The 13,415-nt window shown below is 42.1% G+C and overlaps 1 protein-coding gene across 2 annotated transcripts in view; it reads left to right on the top strand.

Annotated features, from left to right (window-relative positions):
- Positions 1 to 3,700: 3,700 nt before the first annotated feature.
- The window catches only part of STX7 (syntaxin 7), a 28,452-nt gene continuing 18,737 nt past the window's right edge, over positions 3,701 to 13,415 (top strand). Inside the window, exons 1-2 of one of the 2 annotated variants that reach the window (XM_015858574.1) lie at positions 3,701 to 3,832; positions 10,658 to 10,802. In XM_015858574.1, the coding sequence (XP_015714060.1) occupies positions 10,721 to 10,802 (82 nt within the window). In that variant the 5' untranslated portion in view covers positions 3,701 to 3,832; positions 10,658 to 10,720. Of the gene's footprint in view, positions 3,833 to 10,652; positions 10,803 to 13,415 lie in introns of both variants that reach the window. The other variant, XM_015858575.2, reaches the window with a different exon arrangement.

Below are 13,415 nucleotides of genomic sequence, written 5' to 3' on the forward strand. Positions count from 1 at the left end.
AACCCCTCCTCTTACTCCTTATTACTCCTTACCTTGGCTGTCTAAATTCTGTCATGATTCCTTTGTGTATTTTCCCTCCATGGTTTCAAAAAGCATTCAATTCATCCACTATCTTCTTCAGGCTTGAAACTGTCATCTGCCATAACTTGGAACAGCATCTGGTGTAATAGGAACCTAATCCTATTTCAGGTTTTTGGAGTTGATAGCTGAATTAAATTAGCAAATAGCAATAACAAAAGTAAAACATATTCTTTATCCTGATGGAATGCATTAAGCACTGTCTGGGAAACGTTGCTGGACAGTTTGCCATTTGTAGCAAATATGGGCAGCATAGCTCTCCATATCTAATGTCAGAGGTGCACAAGTGAAATGCAATAGCCAAGAATGCGATTTGCCTGTAAGGTAAATTACTCACTGCTCACGTCTGGGAGAGAAGACACTTGTAAGGAGTGTGAGGATAGGGATGGATTTCCTCCTTATTGTTTCATTGTGCATCAAACAGGCATACAGAGCTGGTCAGGAGTGACTGCCCAGCCCCAGTTTCACCAGCAACTCCAATGCCTGTGCCACCCTGTACTCATCACCTGCACTCAGGGACAATGCCTTGCTGGCTACATGTGCTCACACGTTGGGGCCTGTAGAAGCAAGAGAACTCCAGGATGGAGTCAGGAAGGTGGAGCAGACCATTGGCTCACACACTGGGAGAGCAGGAAGGAATGTCACTTCCAAATCACACGGTGCTGATCTAATTCCAAACTCTTTCAAATATCAGATACCATATGTAATATAAACAGGATGTTTTTGAAGTGACACCTCATTAGTTCAATTTTACACACAAAAGCAGAGATATGAAATGCTGATTTCCAGAATCAGTGAATATCCAGAGTATCTTAAGCAATATCTGCTGAATGCTCAGGGTACCCTCTCTGCCAAATCTACATGTACCACAGTTTCAATATTTATTCTTTTCTTTTTCCAGAGCTTTCACCATTTTAAGTAATCAACTGATCATGCTCCAAAAGCAATAGAAAATGTTTTCTGCAAGTGGATGAACAAAAAGTTCAGAAGCTCAATTCCTAGGTAACACAGATGAGGGTCTCTAGAATATGCTGATGACATGAGTTTATATATGACATTTTCTAGCAGCACTCCTTTCCAGCATCTCTGAATATTACACTTAGAGGTGGCTTTTTTAGAGCTCCTGACCATATATTGCAAATGGTTGAAAACACTATTATTTGTGAGCAAAGGAAATAATGAAAAAAAACCTGAAATAATACTGCTGTTTTAACTGTAAAACAAAGCACATTTTTCTAGTGCTGTTTTAAGGATATTTTGTGCCCTTATTTGTAGGAACCAATTACATTAAAGAATAATATCACAAGCTTTTCTAGATATTTAACAATGAAAGGTAGATGCTAAATAAGCTAGCAGCATGTGAGAAACATTTTATCCATAAAACACACAGTGTCTCCAGGCAATCATTCAGCTAACCTATTTCTGTAGAGTGAGAATGAACATAGACTGATGAGTGTGTTATCTGCAAGCTAAAAAAGAAGCAGTGATCTGCAGATAATTAGTAAGAGTAACAGGGGCAACAACAGGGCAATTTCTTCTTTTATTTTTAAATTGGAAGTAATTATTTGAAATAATTGTTTTCTGAGGGAAAAATGACAGTGAGCCTAGCTGAGGCTACTATAAGTAGGAGTGGCTATGCTCAGTCAATGGAGATTTTATGATCCAAACTTGGACTTAAAAATCAAGGCAAGGCCTTAATACAGAAAGGAAGTGCATTACCCTCTCATTAGCGCACCATCTAGTGGGATAATCCTGGATTAACTCCACTATTTCAATGGCGTGGAGGGAAAATTTTCCCATGCATGTAGCTGCATTAAGATCATTGCTAATTTAAGCAACATACTAAATCCAGAATGAAGTGGTGAACATTCCCATATCAAGATAGAAAATAAGCATATCAGAATGCTTTTTCTTAACAACTGTAATTTATAAACGTGAGGCTGGACATCTCCAAGCATCTATTAATATAAATGTATGTAGATACGCCGGTTTTGTAGGCTATGTTGTTGTCCTGGTTGGGTCGGAGTTTATTTTTTTCAGCAATTTATATGATGTTGTGTTTTGGATTTAGGAGAAAAAACAATGTTGCTAACACTAAGATTTTTCAGTTTCCTGTGCTTTAGTTATTTTCAAATCATAGAAATGACCAAGATCCATGACAGAGCAGAAATAAACATTCATACCTGTGAGGCAGCTCAAAGGGAGGAGAAGGACAATCACTCTTCCCAACTTCCTTGGTCCAAGCTGGGTGTTGCAGAAGAGACAGCATTCTCAGCCATCCATATCACAGGGTTTGCCCTGCAGTATTTAGTTTAATCTCACAAGTTAAGCATCCCAGCCTGCAGGGCACTGGGGAACACATGATCCTGTGATTTTTCCCTTTAAAAATTGGAGCAGGATCCACGAGCATTCACAGCTGCTGTGAAAAAGGCCTTAGATGTTCATATATCCCATGCCCTCAAGTAACTGGGTTAGGAGGGACCAGGTTTCCCCATGTCTGGCTGCTAGCTCTGCCTCCCCTTGCCCCAGGAGTTTTTAGGCATAGAATTACAGAAAAAAAACACTAAAATCACACAGTCCAACCTTCAACTCATCTCCACAATGCCCACTAAATTACGTCCCTAAATGCTACATCTACATGTTTATTGAACATCTCTGGGGATGGGGACTACAACCACCCCCCTGGGCAGCCTGTTCTAATATCTCACCTCACTTTCTGAGAAGAAATGTTTCCTAATATCCATCCTGAACTTCCCCTGGTGCAACTTAAGGCTGTCACCTCTCATCCTATTTCTGTTAAGTGGGAGAAGCAACCAACTCCCACCTTGCTACAATCTTCTTTCTTCTTTTGTTGTAGGGAGTGATAACATCTCCCCTGAGCCTCCACTTCTCCAGTCTAAACAGTCTCAATACTGTCAGCCACTCCTCATTCAACTTTTTTCCAGACTTCTTTAAATATATTTATGTATATTTATATTCATATATTTAATATATTTATCTCCCATTCTTTCAATGTACTTATAAGTTTCCACTCCCATTTGGAGATGATGACCAAAACTGAAGGTCATAAAGGATGTTAATATAATGGCACTGTATTCCATTGTTCTGTAATTTCGCTACGTACATTTTCCTCTAACACCTGACCACAGCATCTTTTCCTGATATTCTATTCTTAAATGCTTTTTTCTCCACTAACATACAACTACGGAGGCAATAAATGCCAGGTTCTCCCAAGTAACAAGCAATAGGACAAGAGGCAATGTATTTAAGTTGTGCCAGAGGAGGCTCAGGTTTGATATAAGTAAACACTTCTTAGAACGAGTGGTGATGCATAGGAACAGGCTGCCCAGTGAGGTGGTTGAGTCACCATCCCTGGAGGTGTTCAAGGACCACGTGGATGTGGTACTGAGTGAAGTGGTTTAGCGGTACAGAGCCGGTGGGCTATTGGTCTCAGCAGTCTCTCCAACCTTTACGACTCTGAATCCCGAATCCCACTCCCGGACACCCCGAGCCCTCCCACCCGGCAGCGCCCCCTGCCCGCGGCTCCGGGCCCGCAGTCGTTCTCCGCCCATCACGGCCCGGCCCGGCCCAGCCCCACGGCCGCTCCTCCCCACGCCTCCGCCGTCACGGCGGCTCCCGCCCCATGACAGGACGGGGCGGTGCCGGGCGGTCAGGCCCCGGCCCTCCCTCGGGAAGCCGGCTTCCCTGTCATCCCCTCCACCGCGCCCGGTGCGAGGAGGTACGGCGGAACCGGGTAAGTGCAGCGGGAGCGGGTCGGGACGGTCTCCTCTTTCTCGCTTCCACGCTCGGGTGGCTGGAGGAGGAAGGGGCGGACGGGGCGGTGGCCGAGCAGGGGCTGTCAGAGGGCGGCGGATCGGGGCCTCGGTGCTGTGCGGGAGCTTGCGGCCACCGCCTGGGCCTGGGGCTGAGCGGGGCGGCTGTAAGCAGGGGAGCGGTGCCCCGCTCCTCCACCCGCGGTCGGGTGGAGGCTGCCCGGCCCCGGGGTGGCTGGGTGCGGCCGGTCGTGCCCCTTCCGCAATAACATCCCCCTGGCTTTCTGCTCCGAGGGGAGGATTCGGGGACTCGAGCCAGTTGTTCTGTAGTGGCTTAAGTGAAGTCTGAGCGTAGGTAGCTGACCTGTGCTTCATCAGGGTGCTCGTGGTGCTGAAGGTGTGAGGACAACAAGGTGTGCTGGCTGCAGGCAGGGAGGCAGCAAATCGCCTGTGCAAATAGAGCCTGGGCCTGGGGCCCGGCGTTATCGCTGACTTTCCTGTCGAGTGACTTGCTGCTGCTGCCTGAGAAGTGGGTGCTCGGTGAAGCTGTGGGGGAAGTGGAGGGTTTCGCTCTGTCAGGCGTGAAACGCGAGGCACTGTGTCTATATCAGAGCTTAATGCTAAAACCGGGCACGTCAGCTGCGGCATTAAGTACCCCCCATGTATTCTGACCTTCCCTGAGGAATGAGCAAAGCAGAAGCTGGGAGCGGTGTGGTGGGGCGATTTCTCTGCAGGCATTGCCCTGCAGGCCCCTTGCTGTGAGCCCAGGGTTTCACACGAATGCTGTTAATAGAAAGGAGGAATATACACCAAAGAGAAGCTCCGTAAAAGTTAAGACCTGTAATTTAGTCATTGCCATATTGTGGTGGGCCAGTTGCCAGTGTTTGTCTCCTGTTTCTTCCTCAGAGGCATGATTCTCTTTATAAAGGCATTTCCCTGAGAACTTGCTTTGTGCAGAAGACACATTCTTCTGTTGCTTTATGTAATTGTCAATGAGGGCGAACTGGATAGTGACAAATATATTCCTTGTTAGCCATGTGTGCTTGAGACAGCGTTGGTTGTCCTTTAGGCCTAATCCCATTTCAAGTTTCCATAGCTCAGTTTTACGCACTGAGCACTTCTAATGCATAACTACGAATGTAATGTTTAAGCTACATCTTTGTTGGGAAATCTTTTCTGGGGAAATGAGACTGACCAGTTACACAGCCTTAACAAATCTTATTTCTTCTTAAGAAATCATCTGGTCTTTGCCTGATATGAGTTCAGTTTTGATGCGCTTCAGCCCAACTAATGAGGCAAGGCCAAGGCAATTGGGCAGAGTGGAATAGAAATTTATCTTTTGATTTCTTCTATCTTAGTGTTCCTGCATTAGAGTAAATAAAGTTTTAAAATGAACTTTGCTTACTTTCTTCCCACTTTAATTTTAGGCTTAGTTCTACATGAAGCTATATGATTTAATATATATATATATCCATATATATATACACATATATATATGGATAGTTTAACTTCCATTTCTTTTGAACAGGCAGGGAGGAAATCATGTGACTGTTCTGTTTGCATGGATCAGGGTTCCAGCCCATCTGGAGCTGAAAGCACAGAAGTAGGAAGTATGGCATTATTCTTAATATGTTTTGGCCTTAAGTAAAAGGCGGGAGGGGAAGGATATATCCAGACAAAACTTACCTCCCTCATCCCCACTGGAGAGAACAGTGACAGGTTTAATTCTTGTCTATATGAGTCTGTTGCAATAATGCCTCTGGTGCTGTAGCAGAGACATAGTTACCTTATGGTATGCAGTCTGTCTCTTATTCCAGAAGCTTTGATTTCTTGAAGTTTAATTTTACTACTTACTGCTACGGTCAGCAACAATGTTTTGTTTTGGGCTGCCTTAGAATGGGAGCTGGAGCTACACTGTAAAAGCACTGTGTTACTTTGTCTCATTCTAGAAGCTGGGTGGTGAAACCCACTCAGATGGGATGGGCAGCAGTGTCAGCTGGCAGGAATCTCACTAGTCCCTGTGATACAAATCTTCAATAGTCGGTATTGTGCCTGGCTGCTGTTTCTTGGGGGGGAATAGGAGTAGAATCTTCCTAATACTTACATCGTCATTTTTTATTGTGTTTCCACCCTGTTTGAAGGATATATATATTTTTGACAGAGATTATTTTACAAAGGAAGTCACAATTAGAAATTGTTTTGTAGAAGCTTTATTTAAAATTATATATATATATAATGTATTATATATGTGTGTGTGTGTATATGTATTGTATATATATACATTATATATATATAGAGAGAGAGAGAGCATGTCCAAGGAAAGCACATGACTTGTCTCTGGATATTTAAAGGCACAAAGTCCTAATTCCAATCAGGTTTAAATTTTCAAGCACTTCTCTGGAATGCAGTATATAATTTTTGCTTACCAAAAGCTGAGGATTCATGTAAACATTTCTAGATCCTATACCTAAAATATTCCTTAAGTAGTCAAATTATTGCTTAAGTGGTGTTTTGATGTTGTATATTAGAGTGAGGAAAAATACATACTGATCTCTTGAATTCTTTAGATTTTCCGTATGTACGGAGACATCTTTGCTTCATGCATTGTTGTGTGCTCTGATTCTTTCTTTTTCCCCTCCTGTCAATAGACTCAGTTCTTTGGTGGACCTTTTCCAGTAGTTTGACAAGCTGAGTTACCTCTAGGTGTGCTCTCAGTCTCAGACCACGTTGGCAAACAGAAGATGAGAGTTAAAATCAAAAGCTTGCATCAAGCTGAAGTTTTCAGAAGAACTGAGTGCTACTGCAAATGCAGATCTGTTCTGTTTTGAATGCAGGGCGTACTTCCTCAAACTGCAGCATATCATTAGTTCCCATTTAAACAGTCATGCAGGCAGTAATGCCAAAGTGTTGCATGATGGAGGAGTTAAATCCTGTGGAACTGAAAAGGGATAATTTCTATGGAAATACAGGGTCTAAATGAATGCTCCTGTTGCCTCTGTCTGGAAGGAAATCATAGAATCACAGAACTGTAGGGGTTGGAAGGGACCTCTAGAGATCATCGAGTCCAACCCCCCTGCCAAAGCAGGCTCCCTACACCACGTCACACAGGTAGGCGTCCAGTCGGGTCTTGAATATCTCCAGAGAAGGAGACTCCACCACTTCCCTGGGCAGCCTGTTCCAGTGCTCCGTCACCCTCACTGTAAAGAAGTTCTTCTGCACATTCGTGCGGAACTTCCTATACTGAAGTTTCATCCCATTACCCCTAGTCCTGTCCCCACACACTACTGAAAAGAGACCAGACTCACCACTATGGCTCCCACACCTCAGGTATTTATAAAACTGGATCAAGTCCCCTCTCAGCCTTCTTTTCTCAAGGCTAAACAGACCCAGTTCCCTAAGTGTCTCCTCATAGGGGAGATGCTCCAGGCCCTTCACCATCTTTGTGGCCCTCCGCTGGACAATGCTTGGTGCATGTTCGTTTTCTTCCCCAGTGGTTGATATTCTGACCTTGCTCTTAGCAGAGCTCCCCTTGGTTCCCAAGGTGTCTGGATTTTCAGAGGGCAAGTGACTCCAGGCTGACAAGTGAAGGGTGTACAAGTGCATCTGGAGTGCTTATTTTGTTTAGATGCCAGAGCTGATTTAATTAGAATGAGGAAGGAGCTCACGCTTCCCGTTTGGTGTTTTTTTGTTTGTTTGTTTGTTTGGTGGTGTTTTTGTTGTTGGAGAGGGCAGGTTGTTTTTTTGTTTGTTTGTTTGTTTTGGATACAAAAATTTTCTTTTCTTTGGGCTGCTTTATGATTGAGAATTGATGAAAGCTGTTGGCTGACTGCTTACTCCTCTTTCCAGTCTGTTACCCAGATTAGATAGAGACCAGGAACTTACCCTGCACCAATTTATGTTATCAATATGCTCTGGAGTATCATAGCTGATGGAAGAATTTGTATGGGATAAGGCATGAATTTACACTGCTATGCTATGACTTTAATGTAAATTCTAATTAAAAGAAGTTTAAATTTGAATTAAAAGAAGTGTGTTGTTCCTTGCCAAAACCACACCCCTTCCTCTTCATTCTACTTCAGTTCTTTAACCAACCAAATGAACTTCCCAAAGAAGCAACTTCAGAAATTGGAGGGGAAAAAAAATTAAAAAATGATATAACATTTTAACTACATGCACAGTTACAGTGTGAGAAAGATTTTCTTGGCACCTGCCATTGTATGTCTAATGCAGAAGCTGTTCTGTGGTGTCTGAAACTTCAGTATAGGAAGTTCTGCATGAATGTGCGCAAGAACTTCTTTACAGTGAAGATGACGGAGCACTGGAACAGGCTGCCCAGGGAGGTGGTGGAGTCTCCTTCTCTGGAGATATTCAAGACCCGCCTGGACACCTACCTGTGTGATGTGGTATAGGGAACCTGCTTTGGCAGGGGCGTTGGACTTGATCTCTAGAGGTCCCTTCCAACCCCTACAATTCTGTGATTCTGTGTCTAGAAGCAGAAAACTTCTCAAATAAAAAGTTCAATTTAGGAAATGCTAATGAATTGCATCAGCTTGGGGTGTTCTTAGAATGGGGAATAAATGATTTCTGCAGCAGTAGTGACTGTTGCAACTATAGTTATGAATACATCTTAGACTCAGCACTCTGCACTGTGATATAATTACAGCTGAAATTATTCTTCTCTTACCTTCTGTTGCTAGGGTGAGGTTAACTTGTTAGAGAAGACCACATGTGCTAGAGTAGATCATGTGAAATTTGCGATTTTATCATCTGAACATCTCATTGTCTGTTATGTTTGGCTGCCCATCTATGTCGCTAGAAAGCTGAAAAGCTCAAAGTTTTGTGTATTATGTAACCAGTACATTAGAGGCAGCCTCCTCATTGAAGTGCAGTGCAACTTGTTTAAAGATACCTGAAGGCAGCTGTAGAAAGTTCCAGGACAAAAACAAAGTCAGGCACTTCCCTTTGTCAACACTCCACTGCTTGAAAAAATGTGTTATGTGCAGCTGTCAGTGAATACAAATGTGCGGGGAGAAAACAGCCGTGAAGGGCTGTTTCAGTTCTGCAGCCTTGTACCCGAGATGATTGGTCTCTTGCTGGCTCTTCCGCTCAGCAACTGCATTTTAATGTTTAACTTTTAACATTATATATAATATTTAACTAAAAAGCAGTATTAGCCAGTGCTGGCATTCCAGTAAGCATGATATTCACGTGTTTAGAAATAACATCTGAAAAGAAAAAGCAGTGCCAACAGTTTTGTGTATTCATCTGTTTTTTTAAACTGAAATCATTTCATTTTATGCTTATGACTGTATTTCTCACTAAAATGATACAATTTCTTTTGTCAGCATACTAAGCTATGGAGCCATTTACTCACTGTACATTTTACATTGGAAATACTAGTTCAATGCAGTGTTTCCAAAGAGATCAAGGATTGTTGTCCAGACAAGTGGGATTTAAGCTGTCTGACTTCAAGATTTCATCTGTGACCCAAAATAACTTGCATCTGCATGTGCAACAGACTAAGATAGGAAGCGTATTGCAGAGAGGCAGAACGACCTGCCAGTGATTGTGAAGCAGTTTAAGTAGAAGAATTCAAATATGTGTCTCCTCATCTGCCGTCAAATTGTTTATTACTGGGGGATGCTTCAAGGCCTGGAGCCTCCAAACAGGAATTGGGAACCCAATGCAGCAACCTTCTTAAAATCATGAGAGTTTTGTCTTCATGGTAGCAGTTTGGTGTAGGTGATGCGTCTTGCAGGGTGGCATCTGTGGGCCAGACTCCTGCAGGTGCAGCCTTGATATAATTTTGGGATGGGGTGTTTTGTAGCTGTGACCATTACAATCTCCTGGCAGCTCTGCTAGAAACTGTGGACGCTGGAAGATCTGAATTTTCTTTCATGTTCAGCTGCTCTCCCTGAAACTGATGTAGGAACAATCCTGATGTAAAACACTCAGGGTATTGCTTCAGTGTACTAATACATGGCATTCTGAAGGGGGGAGAAAGTAGTATTTAGCAACAAGAGTTGTTAATTAGTTTTACTTTAAAAAGTGAATAATAAGGACTAGAGTTTGCAGACTGGAAAGCTGGTATCACAACTGGCAAGTCAGTTGGCTGATCCTGGAACTGTTTTAGCAGTATCTCTTATTGAGAAGCCTAGGAAAAGAGAACATTGCACAGATTGGGTCCAACAGTGGAAATGGGGGGAACTGGTGAAGTTAAAACTTTGAACCCTTTAATATGAAGTAGAAGGGATTGGAAAGAATGAGATAATACTAAGCATGGAAATTGTGGAATTGTGTTGGATGCATTTATACTTGATTTGTCTGCATTCTTACTGCACAACAGATGCGTTGCCAGTTTTCACTTGCATATGTATCCATAGCTATGTTGTGTTAATTTGTATATCTTTGAACTTGGGCTGGAAGTTGCTCTGTGATGATAGAAAGTAAACTAGGACATTTCTAATGGTTACTGTATACTGTTCGGTTATATATGTGTTTTTTCAGAGCAAAGGCATTTGTGAGCATGTTTGTGTTACAGAATTTTGGCCTTTTAAAATGCAATATGATAGTTCTAGGTGCAGAAGAAAAAATAAAGAACACATTTACAAATGCATTTGTATACCCAAGTTGCAGAGAAATGAATTTATTTCTATATAATTTCTATATAATTGTTACAGAAGATAGTAAATGGTAGTATGTGAAGGGTTTTTAAAATCTTTTCTTGTATATTTATCTTTATGATGATGAAGACTTCCGTAAGCCAATGACCAGAAGATAATTCTGTTTTCTTTGTGTGGGGTTAGGTGTCCTTAATAGGTGAAGACCATTCCCATCGTGGATGACTTTGACAGCAAATCTACCCAACCATGTCGTACAGTGCCGGCTTTGTGGATCCTAATCAACTAGCCCAGCGCATAACTTCGAACATCCAGAAGATCACACAATGCTGTAAGTTGAATTTATGCGTGTTAGTAAAAATCTTGTGTCCATGCTCTGTGTTCCGGGTTATTTTCACAGATTAATTCATGGTAGTTCTCTCTTTGACCTCACCTGTCCACTTCGCAGGTTTGTGGCATACCACACAGCAGACTGAGTCCTTCAGATGTGTGGTTAAGTGTAATGTGTCCAGGAGAAGTGCACTGTCACACTGTATTCACAGAATGAATGAATAGTTGGTAAGATGGCTGCTGGTAATAAGCCTGTTTTGTTCAGTTATGTGGCACCTTAAGATTGTGGATTGGGGTGTTTGCTGAGCAAGGATTGCATCAAATGTTTGCGGGAGCTTTCATTGCTTATCAGGGTAGAAGCTGTGGCCATGCAGCTTGCCCTTGGAAGTACATATTAGATAGGCAAATAAGATTATGCAAGTGTTAATATACCCATGCTTTGATTCATCCCACCTGAAATTTTAGCCACCTAACTGAGGCATTCAAGTTAAGGGTAAGTTTGGCTTCTCATTTTCCCTCCTCTCTGTTTATCATTGTATTTTTCATAAGTTTATTTTATATGAACAGCAAATATAACTTGATTTCTTAAATGATGCAAAGAATCCTTTCCATCATAAGGGAGCTGGCCATCAACAGCCAGGCTGACAGCCTGTGACAGACACTGAGATGTAAATCTTCGTTGTTAGGTAAAACCATGAACTGAGATCAGTATTTGAAAGCAGAGTATTGTGAGCACTGTCACTAAACATAATTAACCATCTTGTGCTAGATTCACTAAGTCTGTATTCTCATCCAGCCTCTTCCATCTTCTTTCTTGCTTCTACTGTGTTTCAGTTCTCCTTGTGATGAGTAAGACTTAATAAAAGAAAGCTGGCAAGGCATAGTTAGAGGGAGACATGCCACAGGGTTAACCTACAGCTCATTGCTCCTTTTGAAATCTGGATGGGTAAGTCTGAGCAATGGAGAGCTGCTTCTGCCTTTCCAAGATCAGAGTCCAGATATGTTATCTGCACTGACACATGGCTTCAAAACCAGATCAGGCTTCAAAAGGTCCAGCCACATAATTTTCTAGTGACAATTAGGTGCACAGCTGGATTCCACCCTCTCTCTTCTCTAGGTCCTACAGAATTTTAACCACACAGTAACTGTTGTAGTCCATTCTCCTCTGGTAGACTTTATGAGGATCTGGGTTCTGTGAGTGTGCTTGTTTCCTGGATCAGCCTCGCTAAGTGCTTGGCCACTTTCTAGTTATTTTGTTCCCTGTTTGTCTTTTTGTTGGAAGGTTATGAACCATAGGAACTTCCAGGTCAAATGGGGAGAAGCCTGCAAGCTTAGGGAGCCACAGAGCTAGTCACCTTCTAAGTAGGTGTCTATTACGTGCCCTTATGATCTTGTTGAGGGAGGGAGAGAGAAACTGGAATCTTGACACTGAATCCATACTGTTGTTTCCAAGCTGTTGACTTGATTTTGCACTTCTGTACAAAAGTTCTTAGCATTTGTGAGGTGCAGCAATGTGTTTGAATTACCTCCATTAGCCCAGTGCCTGCAGTTGTGGAGATTCTCTGATTTTCAGAATGGGATTAATGGAGTGAGAGAGAATTTAGTTTCATACTACTGGTATGTTATGTGAAGTCCCTCAAAACCAATTCACACTTCTGTTAATATGCAAGCTGAATAGTTCTACACAGATATAGGTGAGATACAGATTAGTTGAAAGGAAGCTGGTTCTTCCAGCTAGAAGCTGTCCCCTTAACTTGTGGAAGAATACAGATTAACTTCCTGAATTAGGCAGTACCCTACTTTAGAGATTTCATGATACAGAAGTTTTATAGGGATTAAAATATTTACTGTTGTACTTTTCAGCTTCAAAACCGAGTTATGTAGCCCTGCCAAAAGGAATAAATTTGAATTGGTTCCTTGTGAAGTGGTTTTTAAATGCCCTATATACACAAGGTAAAAAGTGTACATTAAATCTCCCCTGGTAAACTAGAACAGTCAGTCTGGCAGAGCTTTGGAGAGAAGGGAGTGTTGAATAGGTCGTTTTTAGGACCCCAAAGGTTTAGGGTCTCTTGGAAATTTAAGCCAGGAACACACCTTAATGTATTTGGGATCCCAAAGTCTAGACTGTTGTATGGGGAATTAAAAAATAAAAACAAAAATGATAATAATAATAATAAAAATCAGCTGTTCTTTAAAAACAAGTATTCTTGCTCTATTTTTCATTTCCAATACTTCTATAGAAACAAGCAATTTTAATTTCATCAGGTGAGTGGAGCCTACTTTCCCTGGCCTGAAGAGATCCAAACTCGTATTTTGCCTGTTGATGTTACCTATGAGCTGAGATTTTGGGAGCTAGTGTGGAGCATTTCTTCTTTTGTTGAAACTGTAACATTAAGCTGCTGGTATTGCAAAAATCAAAGCTCTTCCTGAGATTCAGTGCTGAGTAGCAATCTTTAGGTAGGAGAGTTGGAATTGGGCTCTTATACCTATTCTACCTATTCATTCCTCGTGTTTTCAGAGTTCACGTGTCTCTTTCAGTGCGCAGCAGTACAAAACCAGAGGGCTATGAACCACATATACCTAAATGATCTGTAGTGTTCTGTGTTGAGCATCA

The sequence above is a fragment of the Coturnix japonica genome, chromosome 3 (assembly GCF_001577835.2).
Source record: "Coturnix japonica isolate 7356 chromosome 3, Coturnix japonica 2.1, whole genome shotgun sequence".
NCBI classification, from domain to species: Eukaryota; Metazoa; Chordata; class Aves; order Galliformes; family Phasianidae; genus Coturnix; species Coturnix japonica.